General features: G+C 30.7%; 2 protein-coding genes across 2 annotated transcripts in view; both read right to left on the bottom strand.

Moving 5' to 3' along the window:
* Positions 1 to 3761: 3761 nt before the first annotated feature.
* Positions 3762 to 5595, bottom strand: LOC108774313 (major facilitator superfamily domain-containing protein 12). Its single transcript, XM_018540385.1, has 6 exons — positions 5412 to 5595; positions 5043 to 5325; positions 4852 to 4966; positions 4423 to 4791; positions 4095 to 4348; positions 3762 to 3921 (listed from the first exon to the last, which is right to left on the bottom strand). The coding sequence occupies exons 1-6, from the start codon at positions 5593 to 5595 to the stop codon at positions 3801 to 3803; spliced, it is 1326 nt and encodes a 441-aa protein (XP_018395887.1). The 3' UTR covers positions 3762 to 3800.
* Positions 5596 to 9997: 4402 nt separating this feature from the next.
* The window catches only part of LOC108774243 (maspardin), a 14475-nt gene continuing 8042 nt past the window's right edge, over positions 9998 to 16430 (bottom strand). The window contains 7 exon segments of the mRNA XM_018540306.1: positions 9998 to 10057; positions 10134 to 10382; positions 10555 to 10663; positions 10730 to 10850; positions 10926 to 11031; positions 11158 to 11292; positions 11486 to 11599. Of these exon segments, the coding sequence (XP_018395808.1) occupies positions 9998 to 10057; positions 10134 to 10382; positions 10555 to 10663; positions 10730 to 10850; positions 10926 to 11031; positions 11158 to 11292; positions 11486 to 11599 (894 nt within the window).

Here is a 16430-nt window from a genome sequence, read left to right as displayed (position 1 = left end):
TTGTGTATCGTCTTTGTTTAACATTGAATGGACAACAAGCAGGCCCGGATTAAGGGTGGAGAGGGGGGGGAGGGCTAGAGCGGGCTGTAGCCCCAGGCCCCACGGAAATAGGAGCCCCCATTGCATTAAGGAAAAAATTTTAATTTTTTGATTAAAAAAGAATCTAGTTCTTAAAAGAATAAAAAATATGTACAGAACAGTGATGTTGGACGAACGATTAACATCTTTAACTCGCTTAGTAATCGAATCTGAATTACTAAGATCGATTGATTTGAATAATTTAGTACAAGATTTTGTAAAATTAAAATTGAGAAAAAAAAATTTTAACTAAAGAATGTATTAATTTATTTATTTGTCTCTCTCTCCCCCTCTCTCTCTCTCTAATCTTTATATGATTCAATTTTAATGTTTATTGTTTTGGATTAAATAATCTAATTATACTGCTTTACGTACAGACGTGATGATCATCTTTTTTAATAAGATTGAAAACAAAGGCCCCCTAATGTTAAGTAGCCCCGGGCCCCTCAATTCTTTAATCCAGGCCTGAGGATAAGATGATACTCGGGGAAACCTGCAGGGTGACATTTTCGAACGCAGCCTGAGATGAAGAATCTTCGGATTATTCTAGCGCGATGCGCTTGCATTGTTTCGCTAAAATAAATTAAATATTAATTTTTTGTTTAGTTAGAAATTTTGTCATAATTCTATTGATCAATCATCGATCAAATTGATTGGCATTTGGTCGATATCGCTTTGGAAATAGATAATACTACTACGTGTGTTATTTATATAAGATACTATAATTTGAATAATGAATCGTTATCATTCTTTCTTCCACAAAACAGATTAGAATGAAAATATCGATTGTCGTACCAGATTATTCCTAGATAGGCGAAGAGATATCTTTCAGACTTTTAGAAAACGTTTTGATAATTTTGGACAAATGTATCTTTTAGATAGCACTTAAATATCGTTGAAAAATAATGAAATATATTTTTTAAATATCTCTTCGGAACTTTGATATGAATATATTATAATTTTTTTCTGGGTCGTATTTAATCTTTATTCCTCGACGGGTAAGCTGTTGGATCATTTGAAACTCAACAATGAACTTTCTTTTCTTGCATCGTTATCTCTTTTCCGTTTGGAAAGATAAACTCGAACTGCGGACGTCACAGACGTGCTGTCTAGACCATTTATTTGTGGGTATACAATGCATGATTGTTTTCTTACAACTTCAATGCTTTCTTTAGCAGGTGACCCAAGTGTCCACTGTGTACGCAATTGCAGAAGCAAATTATCAAGGTTAATATATCGAGAAAAGGAATAACAAATAGAAATATCTGCGTGATGAGTAAACTCGCTATGATTAACTCTTCGAAGGTAGCATCAAAATTTATATAACAGTACGTTTACTGACGTTAAGTCTGTAAGATTTATTTAATTCATTTAATTAAAAGACCCTAATTAATTTTAAATGAATCAAAATGATAATATAATTTCTATAAAAAAGAATTAATATTAAGTACTTTAATAAGACTAATCTAAATTTGCCGAAACAATATAAAGAAAATTGAATTATTTCATTTTTCTTTGCATTCTTATAAAGAGATTTACATTAGAGGTCAATCGGAAAGGTCCGACCGTTTTTTTTGCAAAAAAATGATTTTATTTAAAAAACAAAATGAAAAAGTACCAGTCAAAGTATTGGCCATCATTAGATAAGACTTTCTCCCATCTTTCTGCTGATAAGCGGATCCCACGACGAAAGGACGACTCATCTTTAAAGACTATCCAGTTAGACACCCATTTTTTTCGACGCTTTCATTTCAAGAATTGAAATGTTCCTCTGTAAGTGCGTGTGCCATCGACCGAAACAGGTGATAGTCGGAAGAGGCACAGTCTGGTGAATAAGCCATATAGGATAGCACTTCTCACTACTTTCAAAATGTTTCCTTATTAGATGGGTATTTAGTTTCGTTATTAACAGCCTTAGGTCAGATTGCACCAACGTGATTTCGATTTTAAGCGAAACCTAAACTGTCTCTATCTCCCTTTCAGCTTTAAAACGAGATAGATAGAGTTTTAAGTCTCGCTTAAAATCAAAAAATGTTGGTGCAATCAGGCTTTAGTGACGTGAAGTCGAGCGTTATTGAAGCAAGATCACTTTATGCTGTCTTGTCTCATATTCTGATCGTTTTTCGCGCAATACTCGGCTAAAATATTATTTCATAATAATTTGTTCTTATCAGTAGAGAATCCCTGTGACTGACCTGCAGATTTTAACAGCTCATGATATAACACTATACCCTTCTGGTCTCATCAAATACAAAGCATTGCCTTCTTTCGTGGATATTCCGCTATAGCGGCGAAGTTCAGGATTCACCGAATCACAAATAGTTTTTCGACGTTTGAGGTTGACAAAACAAATCTATTTTTCCTTCTCAATAATAGTACATAATGTCCCTTTCTTTGTTGCCTAACAAGCAGAATTTTGCGGATCGTTTTTTTGCCTTTCACCTTATTTTGTGGCTTCAGTTCATATGGGATCTCTTTTTCTTTTTTGTAAATCTTTTTTAAGACTTTCGACAATCCGAAATAACTGATTGAGCACAATTTAAGTTTTTGAAAGTTATTTTTGACATAGGTCTTCATTCAGCAATGTCTACACTTCTTTTATTTTCAAATAGTCTTGACCGTCTAAAGCGCCTTTTATCCTTCACATCACAATCACCACTTTGAAAGCGTCGAAACCATTCTCTGCATATTTTATCGGTCGAGCTGGATCTTAGGTGCTGTTATAATTCAGTGTAAATTTATATATTACGTATGTAGTCTTTTAAATTATTTACAGATTTTCATTCGTAGATTTTAATATGTCGTTCAACATTATTAAGATCCAAAAGATGCTATGAGTATAAAAATTGTTAAATCGTTAGATAATTTAACTCGTGATATTATATTGCGGTAGTTTCGTAGAGTGGCGTTTCAAGACCGAAAAATTGTTCGGCGCGCGGTTTAAAAGACTACATATGTAATATATAAATTCTCACACTGAATTGTAATAGCACCTAAGATGCAGCTTGACCGTTGAAGGCAATTTCTTATTGATTGTTTTTTATTTTTATAAGGAACTGTAGAATTATAGAAAGCGCTACTGAAACTTATTTCGGGAAAACTCATTATTTTCTTTACAAAGCTAACGTACTAACTTCATATAGATCCTTGTCATTTTCGAAGAATCGACAATGTATCCCAGGTAGCAAGCTGTCGTCATTTTGACATCGATAGTTAGTCATTTTAAATTATTGACGTCATGTGACCTATTTAAAATGTAATAATGACGTCATTTATTTATGACGTCTTAAAGACGTCATACTTGATGACGTCGAATAAATGGCCAATCGTCGACGTATTAGTAACGTTATTATAATGATCAATTAACAACGTCATATATTTATTCCGTTAATAACACGAAAATAATGACATTTTTTCGACGTCGACTTTATGACGTTATGTACCTGTGACAAATCCACGTCATTTTTACAATGTTCAAACGTCATTTATTTAAACGTCAAATTCGTCATAAGAATGACTAAATAATGACGTTAAATAGACGAAACCTTGCTACCTGAATAATCACTATGATGAATTTACCATTGATTACATATAGTAAACGATGCAATAATGACACGAGATACAGTATAAAATATTTTCTTATCGTTTACTAATAATATTCAAAAGAAAAATTATGTGGTTTACACGGTACATAATATAAAAAATATGAATTTGTTAGTATTTCAAGTAAGACAACGCGATACAGATAGCAAAGTTATAAGTCCCAGTATCATAGAGGAAGCACAAACGATAGACAATACGTCTCGATTGTAAGTAGGACAAAGTTCTTTGTCGTTGCATCTCCTGAAAAAAAAAAGAATAAAAACTAATTTTAGAAACGATAAACTAACCAACTTTACATTATTAATCTAAAATCGAATGAAATTATATTTATTTAAAATAAATTATATTTGTTTATGACAACTTTTAACGTATTGTGGAAGGACTGTGATTAAATAAAATGTGGAGTTACTCACAATTTCTCGATGAACATCACCACGAGACCAGTGATGATTTTATCGAGGAAAGTGACGATTGAATACACGAACGCGCTACGTTCCGTTCGACAGCCGATTAATTCGGCGGTGACGCTCAATGCGGTGACCATCGTGATGGAGCTTCCCACGCCAATTAATACGGCGACGAAGTACACGACTGTTGAGTTACTTCCGACAAATTCCGTGACAACGGCGGCGATTATACCAATTATAGCACCGCAAAAGTAGCAAGCCTACGACGAATTCAAAAATACACGTAGCCTCTTCTTGTCTGTTTTCTTTTTTTTTTATTATTTAAAAAATTTACCTTGGTACTGCAAATTCTGTTTAGGTATTTGAGCAGCAAAGCGGCAGTGAATGAGGATAAATACGATACCAACGGCACACTGGCTAACGCTTGCTTACCATCGACTTTTGTCTCTTCTATATACAACGGCAAATATACCGTAGCGAGAGTGATAAATAATCTGCTCGCCACATACAACATCGCGACTCTTAATAAAATCGTGATGTCGATCCACGATATTCGACGATTCGACGAAACATTCGACGGCTTAGCTGACTTCTCGATGTCCGATTTTAGGAATATTGTTTGTTCCAAGAGATTCGCTTTCAGGAAAATGTGAAACAAGACAGTCGTAGTCAAACCGAAAGCTGTGAGAACCAGAACGATATTCTGAAAATTAAAATCACATGTATATAATTTCTTTTATCATCGTTTCTTTTCCATACGTACTCTGAATTTATAAGCATCTTGCTGATCCAATTGAACCATCGATTCGCCGCTAGTTGGTAGAACTATCCATGTTACTACAAAAGTTACCACAGCAGCACCAACTTGAGCAGAATATCTAGGAGTAGAGTTGAAACATTTAGACCCTCTCGCTATCCAATTACTATCTCACGTTTATTACACAAATCACATACCTTATTGCGGTTAAATCTGCTCGAACTAGGACGGAATTAGTTAAGGAGGGAATCATAGATAAATGAGAGATTTGTACGGCCGCCCAACCCGTTTGAAATATCGTAATGCTTGTTATATATAAAAGCATCGCAACCGTGGTAGATGAATTGACAAAACTGCCGAATATTACGGGAAAAGATAAAGTGACCATCACGGATCCAACGATGTGCCAAATCTTTTTCTTGCAATAGCGATCAATTAGGAAACCAAATATTGGAGTCATAACGGCGTCGATGATTTGTCCTTTAATGAAGATCGTTCGATGTTACATTAATCAATAGTATGACTAATGTAGTACCGTTCACGCACATAGATAGATCGACACATACCTAACAGTAGAAGCGAACCAGCGATGACAGGTTCTAACAATGCAACTCGTTGCAGGTAAATTAAGGTATAAGAGAACCACATAGCTGCTGCTAGATCATTGAAGATATGTCCCAGTGCATAAGCAATTTTTGTGGATGTTGATATTCTCCCGCTGTTCACGAGAGGCCTTTGTTCATTATCCATTCTAAAGAGGCGTATTTTTCAAAATAAAAGGGAAACTTTCACAGTTCTGGTGAATCCATTACGAGATACTGTTTCAAAAAATTATATTCCTATGTCTGCGGAAAATCCAACTATAATGAAAGTTACAAATAACATGTAATAATTATTTACCGTGGTTTCGCAAAAGAAATAAAAAACTTTCAATTATGTAAATATCGAGAACAATAATTAAAGCATGAATAAATTCTATTGCTCATAATATGAAGAGCAGACTTTCAAAATGTGTTTTGTTCAAAATTTATAATTTTCAGAAAACGAAAAAAACCACAAGGAAAATTATGCGTCTTATAGAAAATAGCAATTTGCCAATCATTAAAACATGTAAAATGTTAAAGAAAAATTGCTAAACTGTTTCTAATAATGTTAAACAAATGCATTTGTTTTCTCTAGTTAAAGGACATAATGCGCTGTTTTGAATGTCCAGACTTTTTTCAGCACCCTAGTAAGAAATGATAGTTTGAGAAATGGTGATTTTAACGTCGAATTGACGTCATCATTTCATAGAGTTGTGCGCGTTACCTCATAAAAGTATCCCAGGTAGCAAGGTTTCGTCTATTTAACGTCATTATTTATGCTGTGCTCCAAAATTGACTGCCAGTACTGAAAATCTATAGTTTATGTCACGAGCACTATTATAGGTTTTCAGTACTGGCAGTCAATTTGGAACACACGCTTAGTCATTCTTATGACGAATGTGACGTTTAAAATGACGTTTGAACATCGTAAAAATGACGTGAATTTGTCACAGGTACATAACGTCATAAGCGACGTCGAAAAGATGTCATTATTTTCGTGTTATTAATGGAATAAATATATGACGTTATTAATTGATCATTAATAACGTTACTAATACGTCGACGATTGGCCATTTATTCAGCGTCATCAAGTATGACATTGTAAAGACGTCATAAATAATGATGTCATTAATTGGTCAAGAATGATGACGTTATTATTACATCTTAAATAGGTCACACATGACGTCAATAATTTAAAATGACTAACTATATCGATGTCAAGTTGACGACAGCTTGCTACCTGGGGTAACGCGTTACCGTTACTTAAAATGTAACGATTCGTTACTTTTTCGTTACTTTTTTTTATAATGCTAAAAATTATTAGAAAATATTTTTAAAAGAAATTAAGAATAGATTATAAAATATGAAACAATAAATATTTTATAATTGCATTTATTGTACATAATTTGGTTATGTTAGGAGTACAAAGCACAAAATCTTGAAATTTGACATAGACAAAGTACAAAATATTGAAATTTGGCATAAATAAATTTGAAATGAAAAATTCTTAAAATTTAACGCTTCGACATAGAGAAGAAAGTTATTCATTTCATATTAAAAAAAAAACTAAAAAGTACACAACTCCATGCACATTTTATACTTAAAAAAAGATATATATCTCTTTCGCGATCATTCGGATATCATTTCATTTCTACATTTTCATGACAAAAAACTATATGAGAAATCAAGAAATAAAATGATTCCCGAAAGCGATAATCTGAATAAGATTTATCTGTTGAATAGGAAACTAAAAATAGAAAACTAAAGTAACGGTAAAAGTAACGACTAAATTTGTTACCGTTACTGTAAAAATGTAACGACGTTACCGTTACCGTTACAGACAGAAAAAAGTAACGAAAACAGTAACGCCGTTACAAAAGTAACGCGTTACTTCCCAACTTTACCGTTACTGTAAAAATGTAACGACGTTACCGTTACCGTTACAGACAGAAAAAAGTAACGATTGTTACTGAAAAAAGTAACGAAAACAGTAACGCCGTTACAAAAGTAACGCGTTACTTCCCAATCCTGTCATTTCATTACCATTTCTCACTGGAACATAAATCGATGGTAAAAGAAAATACTTTCAGAACATCGTTATCGTAAGCGTGTCAACACTAAATACTCTGCCACCTGAGGCCACATCTAATCCACAAAAAGGGATTTTTGACAAAACACATTTTTGAAATTCCTTATATATAATATTTTCAACAACGTTATTTCTTTCTAACAATAAGGCAAACCTGCGGTTGGCATTCCTTTCACTCGATTGAATTTTGCTTCAAGCTGTTTTCTTTCAAGATAGTTTCTTGTTGGGAGTTACGTGATGATCGCAGACAAGTTTACAAACTTATACGTCGTAAAACATTCAGTAATATCACCCGAGAGATTATTAATAATAACGTAAGACCTTGATAATCCGATTGTTTGAACTCAAAGTATACCCTATTAAAACTGAAAATATAACTAATAAAAATTGAATACTATTCAATAAACCATGTTAAATCTTTAAACAAAACACACACACTGCACGTAAGTTCATAAATAAGAATTTATGTTTTACACTATAAAGATTGAACGGCGATTGAATCTTTTGTGAATTCAACATAATCTTATATATATATTCTTTTTTTAAACTTTAAAAATTATACAATATATAAAATGCACGAATAATTCTACATAGAACGAATGTTTCGTTAATGTATACTCTAATTTATAACTGAAAGAAAGTTTCACGAACGTTAAAGAAATAATCGGATTAAAATTTACGTAATATATGCATTCGAATTATATCAACTGTTTAAAGCTTTTATAAAGAAACCGATAAAAATTTATCATTATCGCCACACGAATACCACGATATTGAATGCCGGCTGTCTCTTCGCGTCACGTGCAGGTGAAAGACTGAGCTCTGAAATACACGTCGTACTTTACAAAGATTATGTCAAACTAATAGATGGATTACTCTGGAATGATACTCAGTAGCCAGTAATATCGTAATCTTATCATTAGGTGTATCGATATCGACGATATCTACCTGCATGTCAAATAAACCAAAACTCACTAATGTTTCAATGAATACTTTTTGTACAAAATTAATGTCTGTGTTTATGAATTAATATATTTAACGTGTAAATTCTGTTGTTTTTTAACGCTAATATTTTAATTAAATTTTAAAAACATTAAGTTCTCTCTCCCTCTCTCTCTTTAATAATATCATATATATCCAGAAAAACGTATAATGAAAAATATAAATTAAATATTAAATTTTTCATGTAACAAAAAGTTGTAAACTATAATTAATAAAAATGTCATTAGAAATAATAGGTGAAAGAGAAAAATTCTAAGGTAACTGACATGGATAATAATGTCATATTTGTATACTGAGCAAAACAGGCCCTGTAACCTGAGATTGCAAAAGAGAAACGTGAGAGAGGCACACTCGAAGGAATCGATACCGAGCAAGTTCTTATACGGTCTCCCGGTCAGGCAACCTAGCAAACTATGGTCACTTCCAACTACACACCATAATAAATGGAAATAACAATTCGAAGTTATTTCTATAACTTTTATAATAAAAATAATAGACTATATAATATTAAATTTTACGAATATATTAAATACATTTTAGTACACAATAAGAGAAATACAGAGAAACATTTATTTAAAAAGAAATAAGAGAAATATTAAGTACATAATAAAAGAAATAATATATAAAATATATTTGTTGACAATATTTTGTTATTATACAGATATAATTAAAAATATTTTGTACAAAATTCATATACTAACGGAATAAAAAATGTATATTTTTTTGCAATGATTTAAATAAAGGACGGTCAAGCAATATTTAGGTTGCTACAATAATGTGTGAATTTTATTTACCACGTATGTAGTTTTCTTTAATCGCGCGCCGAAATATTTTCAGACATTTTACAAACGCAACTCTACCATAAATAACTACCGTAGTAATATCACTAGTTAAATTGACACGCAATCTAAAAGTATTTGATGCTTATAGCATCTTATTGGATCTTAATAATATGTTGAAAGACATATTAAATTTTAACAATTTGTTATTAATTAATGTAAATTAAATTAATAATAAATCAAATTCTGTGAAAAATAAGATTGTATATTTTTTTATTTTTTAATAATTACATATTATAAATTATTAGAGTTTTATTTTGTAATAATGAAGTATAAAGTCAAAAAAGATTTCTTTTTACAATTAAAATGAGATCAAAAGCTATTACAAAATATAAATGCTTTTCCTATCTTAAAAAATGAAATATTAGATAACGAGTTCAGCACAACAATATATGTCATATAATTCCTAGTAGTATGCTACATAATTATGTTTTAAAATATTGTACTTACACATTATATAACAATTATTTCTTCATTGAATGAACATTGAGAAATAATATGTCTGATTTAATACAAAAAACATAGAAGTTGTCTACAGTCTTAATATCTGCATATGAGCAAAGGAGAATCTCTATTTAATTGATATTTATATACAATTTTTGGATTTTATAGTAGTTTTCTAACGCAAATATATTATGCTAAATCGTAACTTTTTCTAACGCCGTATATTCCGTACCTTCAAATTGTCTTAAGTGAATCTGAAAACAAATGCTTCTATATTTTATGTCGTCGATAAATGATTTAATCATAATTGTATGTTATAAATGTATTTACTTGTAAATGTAAGTTAACTTCAGCGGATCGACTTAGATATGGAAAATTTCCACCACTTTTCAAATGTGCTAGTTTTGCATTTGGATAGCATTTGTACACTTCTTCTCTAACTGCATTTGATAACGCATATTCGTCAAAAACATCTATTATTGTTACAGGTAAGTGGCATATCTTTTGAGGTTGTACATAACAATTTATGCAATTCATTGTTAAACGAGACGCTAATTCGGGTTGTGTTAAACTCTCCAGCTGTAAATCATAATTAAAACATATATATATATATATATTTGTATAAATATATTAACATATATCTATATTTATATTATACTATATGTATATATCATTATATATAACATATCTAAAATCAATTCTTTTTTGTATCTTTTATCTTTTCTAGTTTGAAGAAAATTAAGATTCATACCCGTTCGACCATAAAATCAATTGCTTCTATTATCTCCCCATCAATCTTTTCCGTTGTAAAATTTCCCATTACCATTTTCTTTAATACCAGTGAAGGTAAAATCCAAAAACTACAAAAAAAATTTGAGTTATTTTATTTGCGCTCACATTGAAGCTATTTAAAATATCCTACTTACACTGCTGCAGAATCATTGTAACTAAATACAGACGTGTCTGTGAAGGTATTACACAAAACCAGAGACACTACCCTAGGACAGTGTGCATTTATCTCTGTAAATTTTTGTGCCAAAAACCCACCTACAAATATAAAATTTTATGTATTAGATTATATTAAAAGTTGAAAGCGAATATTTTGTATGTATGTGTTCCAACCTAAGGAAGCACCAAAAAGATGGACTTTGTCAAGTTCTAGATAATCTAACAACTTTCTGAATCCATCGCACCATTCCTTTATATTCCAATATACTGGTGCCTCAGCCTATAAAAATCAAGTCTTTATTTATCCTCTAATTTATATATCAGCAACAGATATAATTGCATCTCTTATACTATTGTAATATGTACTTATATTGAAATGCTTTAAAATACTTATCGTTTAACTTACTGAGATAACTCTATAACCTTTGGCAGCCAGACCTAATATTTGTCTAAAAAAAATATCAGCAGTACCACAGACAGGTGGAAGACATATAAGTGGACACTTGATAGTTTTTGGATTGGAATCGTACACCTTCCATCCCTAAAACAATAGTAAAAACATTAAAAAATGTTACCGTTTCAATGTTTACTTTTATGATCGTACTTATCAGAATTATGAGGTCACATTGCTTGGTGAAAATCGATGATAAAAAGAGGAAAGTAAAAATAGCTAAAGATTCAACATGAAAAGTAATACAGAATTAATCTGTTTGTAATATAATACAGAATAATACCTTCGCGCCGTCAGCATCAACAACAATTTTTCTAAGCGGTACGGAGCTGCGAAAACTCTGATATTCTTGCGAGCGTGACAGCTCGCTCGAGTACGAAGACATATTTTGTTTTTATTCACGACAGGACACCAGTCGGTACGTTACACGGTGTTATCATCGCTCGATAGTCATGTTCTTCTTGATATCAGAAGAGGGAGTACATTAATTATAATAATAATATAGTTTGCATAATGTGTGCGTCATCAAAATATATTTACGACTATCGACAATGTGAGGATAACAGATTTTAACAATGCAACGATTTCAAAACCAGCAATCGTAACATGATACATTCAAAAACTTGATCTTTTTTGACATTTTGACCATTCATCTTAATTCTTATATCTGAATTCCTTTCAATCAATGAAACTTCCTCGAATTGAATAAACTTCTAAAATTTGATCTACACAATACAATTTTATTTTTCAAAACAATTTTTTCTGGTATATTTTCTCTATAGATCTTTCTCTAACTGCCTTAACTATAACAGAGCATGTAGTGAACTACAGCTGCTATGAAAGCGAATTATAAAAGGGTTACTTTAGATAAAAATCAGGATACACACAATTTATATTTCGAATGTTTTATATATATCATTATTATTGTTATTATTTGTCTGAATACGATTTCTTTAGAAAATATTTGATTTTTTCTTATGACAGATTGAAAATACGTACAATATGATTGATAATTTGACTTAGAAATGTATGTAATGTAATTATTCTGCGAGCTTTCTTACAATTCTACTTTCTTCTGTTTTTAAATTCATTCACAAAGTTGTTTTTGTTGCAACTTGTTTTGTGAAAAAATTGTAATCTATTTTATTGTTATGATTGTAAATCGTACAAATTTTTATCTCGCTTAAAAAACAATTATTAATTTTATTATCTTACATATTTAATTATGATATTTCATTTTGATTCAGTTATTTATATATTTCTTTGATTTGGTAATTACAAAAATGAATAACAATTATAGGATGATAAATATCACCAATAGATGGCTCAACAATCCCCGTTTACGTAGCATTTAAAGTGGTAATATTCTTCAATACCAACGATCAGTACAATCAATTTATTTCGAGATGATCAATAATGATCTTTTGACAAATTTGGAAAAAAATAAAATTTATATTATCTTCATGATTTAAGATTTATAATTATTTTTTAAAATAGGGAGTTCCTATAAAAAAAATAATACATTTTTTTTGTTTATTATGGAAATATGCATTATTATAAATTTATGTATAACAAAATTTATAATTTTTAGCAATGGATAGGTACTAAAAAACTAAAATAAAGTTTGAAATTTGAGAAAACGATTTTGATTGGCTGACAAGTGCGTGACGTCACACTGTAGTAAACCGTCTGCAATCGGCTGCTTATGCTGAAAGTCAAAGTAAAATTAACTCTTAAAAACTCTTTATATAAATTTCAAAATTAAAATAAAATGTCAAATAAACTAGATCCAAGTCTTATTAAAGCCAATTCGACAAATTTACCGAAAATAACGGTATTTATGGTTTGGGAATACATTGTTAATGATCGAGTGATATAATGCTCCAGAAGTTCGAGGAATAAAAGTAACTTTAGATGTAATTGAAATTGAATTATAAACAGCTCAAATAAATTAACAAATTAAAATTAACAATAAACCTCCCAGGTCAAGAATAAATTGAGCAAATAATGGTTGTTAAATATATCTATAAATTTATTATAATGATAACATTAATATACAGTACGTTTCGACTTCACAGAGTCCTCATCAGCAGTAAAAAACCCCTTAACAGATGAAACCAATTTCCTCTTAAGACATTCGAAATTATTACGACCACACTATATGTCCTAACTGTGTAGATGATCACACGTTAGTGACAAAGATTCAATACATATCCAGTCAACCAGACCCCCCTCCACCCCACCCACATGTTTACATTTCTATCCATCGTCAGAAACACGTTTAAGCAAATGAACATATATGTCATCGAGAGATTCAGTATCCTTTTTCAAATTAATACCATTTAACTGTTCTTTTATATGTAATATCTCTGATATTAATCTCTTATTATAATTAGATTCGGAGTCCATAATTTTCCCATTCTTCCAGTCAAAGACATGATTGCACTCTAATGGTTTGTTAAAACTGAATGTCTAGATGCATCAAGTTTTCTATTATTTATATGTTCATTTACTCTAGTACTTAATTTTCTCTTTGTCTGTCCTACATAAGTCACATTACAGTTCTCACATGGAATCTTATATACAACATTATTACTATTACCTTTTTCTTTTTTATCTTTAAGTACTTTAATAAATCTATCCAATTTATTCAAACATCTGTAACCAATACTATAGACTGATTCATTGAACATATGAGTAATTGAATATGTTACACTATTTATAAATGGAAATACGATGAACTTTTTCTTATTTAAATCTTTATTACTTTCTTCCGAGTTATCACTGAATGTGGAAGTAATTTTTTTAGTTTGTATCAAATTTTTAATTCGTATACTAAATTGTTTGAAAATTAATTCCAGCGGATATCCATTATTTAAAAGGATTGAAATACATTTTTCTAAATTTTTCTGATGAAATTTAGGATGTGATAGTAATATCGCTCTATCCACCAGGCTATAAATTGCGCCTATTATGTGACAAAAAGGTTAGACAAATAAGATAAATATCTCCCAGAAAAAGTTTTCTTATGAAACCAATCAATTGTTATACTACCATCTTCCACAATCAGTAACAAATCCAAAAAACTTATACAATGATTATGCTCATATTCTATTGTGAACTGTAATCGTTCATGAATGCTATGAAAAGTATCAAAAATAACCATGATTTTGTCCTCCGGGGCTGTCAAAATTATATCATCCACATAACAAAAGTAAAATGACACATTGAAACTTACAAGGGAAGTATCACAACTGTCCGCCTCCGATTTGATTCTCCATGAAATATGTTGTTAAGCACGAAAATCTAAGAGACACATATTTTTTTATACGTGCCCTAACTCATGTTTAAGGGGTGAAACACCCCTTTGAAGAAAAACGGTATTTTTCTTTCGAGGCGAATATCATCGGAAGTATAAAAGATATAAAAAAATTTTTTAAACAAAAGTTGTACGGCTTCAAGAGTACTTTAAAAATACAAAGAAAAAAAATTAAAAAAATTTTTAAACAAAATTATTTAAACAAAAAATTATTATAAAAATTTTTTTCTTTGTATTTTTAAAGTACTCTTGAAGCCGTACAACTTTTGTTTAAAAAATTTTTTTATATCTTTTATACTTCCGATGATATTCGCCTCGAAAGAAAAATACCGTTTTTTTTCAAAGGGGTGTTTCACCCCTTAAACATGAGTTAGGGTACGTATAAAAAAATATGTGTCTCTTAGATTTTTGTGCTTAACAACATATTTCATGGAGAATCAAATCGGAGGCGGACAGTTGTGATACTTCCCTTGTAAGTAGTATCAAAATGTGGTCGACGAAAATGAGAGAGGGTCCGTGGAAGACTAGAGTCCCTATAAGAGAGTTGTGTCAATCTTGTATAAATTTTTATTGGCTTTGAAGTAAAATGGCGGAACCAATCATCGATGCTGTTATACCCCACTTTTGAATAATGTGAACGCGGTGGTTTAAATTTTAAAAGTTGTAAGAGTAGAATTTACGTTAAATTATATAATATTGACAAGTAGACAAGGTTAGAACGTCACTTTCGACCACGTAATATCTGTATCTTTTATATATTTTTAATTCGAAGGCTTTATAATAATGTATAGACTTACTTATAATTTTGATATTGTAAGAGCTGGATCGAGAAAAATATCGAGACTCCACCGGTGCCGGGACTTAAACCGAGGACTCGTTGCCGTTCGTATTAGCAAGCTTTCGTCTTGCCTGCCACCATGACTTTACGCTCTTCGTAGTATAAGGTCTAGCGTCCCTTTCTGCTAGAGTCCCAATTAGACGCTATTTTACTTCAGATTGACACAACTCTCTTATAGGGACTCTAGTGGAAGACGGCCAACTCTATCTTTTTCCATTCGATGGTGTAATGGAAGAGAGAATGAGAGGGAGATGGCCGTCTTCAAGCCGGACAAGCATCCAGAGCTTCTTTCTAATACAGTTTTCACTGTCAATAACAGTACGGATAAAATAAAAAAATGCTCATTAAAGTTTAAGATTGGCCGAACATTTTCATTTGTTATTTGTGCTGATTGGATAATTAGTTCGTGAGAACAAAAATCGTAAATCTAGTCATTTTTCAAGCTCTGACATTTTCTATCTCAAAAACTATTGATTTTATCAAAAAAGTCTAAGAAACAAATAATGTTCACTTAGACCCAATTTAGCGTACAGAATTTTTTCGGAATTTTTGTTCAATGTTTTAATTTTTTAAACAAAAAATTGTTTGTAACTTTTTAATGATCACTCAAAAAAAGTGTATATAGATAATAGCAGAAATAATACGTTAATTTTGAAACTTTGTTTGTTAACTTTTTAACGAGTTAGGTCCGACGGTTAAAACTTCCTCAATATCACTCAGGATCATGACCTTGACAACATATGTCAAGGTCAAGGTCATTGAGGGGGTCTACCCTAATCTACATTTTTACTATTTATTTTTATATGTAAATGATACAAACGTGTGTGTGTATATATATATATAAATTAAATGTATATATAATATATATGTATTATATAATGTATAATGTTTATACATTTATAAGCGATCTTTCTTCTGGATTTTTTCACAAATTATTATTTAACATTTAAATAAAAAATTCAATATATAAAAAAGCGTGCCTCGCGTTAATTTTCCCTGAATGTATTACATCAGACAATCACACTAGTCAAAGTCACTACGAGCAATAAAATACTACTTTGTAATAAAATA

This window comes from Cyphomyrmex costatus, unplaced genomic scaffold (genome assembly GCF_001594065.2).
Source record: "Cyphomyrmex costatus isolate MS0001 unplaced genomic scaffold, Ccosl1.0 scaffold241, whole genome shotgun sequence".
Classification (NCBI taxonomy): Eukaryota; Metazoa; Arthropoda; class Insecta; order Hymenoptera; family Formicidae; genus Cyphomyrmex; species Cyphomyrmex costatus.
Note: the sequence above shows the minus strand (reverse complement) of the source record. Positions and strands in the feature narration are given on the sequence as shown.

Excerpts from the sequence above, each read along its gene's own strand:
- LOC108774313 (XM_018540385.1), bottom strand. The coding sequence starts at position 5,595 with ATGGATAATGAACAAAGGCCTCTCGTGAACAGCGGGAGAATATCAACA. Across the intron at positions 4,967-5,042 it reads GCAGATTTAACCGCAATAAG|ATATTCTGCTCAAGTTGGTG; the intron begins GTATGTGATTTG and ends CTCTACTCCTAG. Across the intron at positions 4,792-4,851 it reads AAGATGCTTATAAATTCAGA|AATATCGTTCTGGTTCTCAC; the intron begins GTACGTATGGAA and ends TTTAATTTTCAG.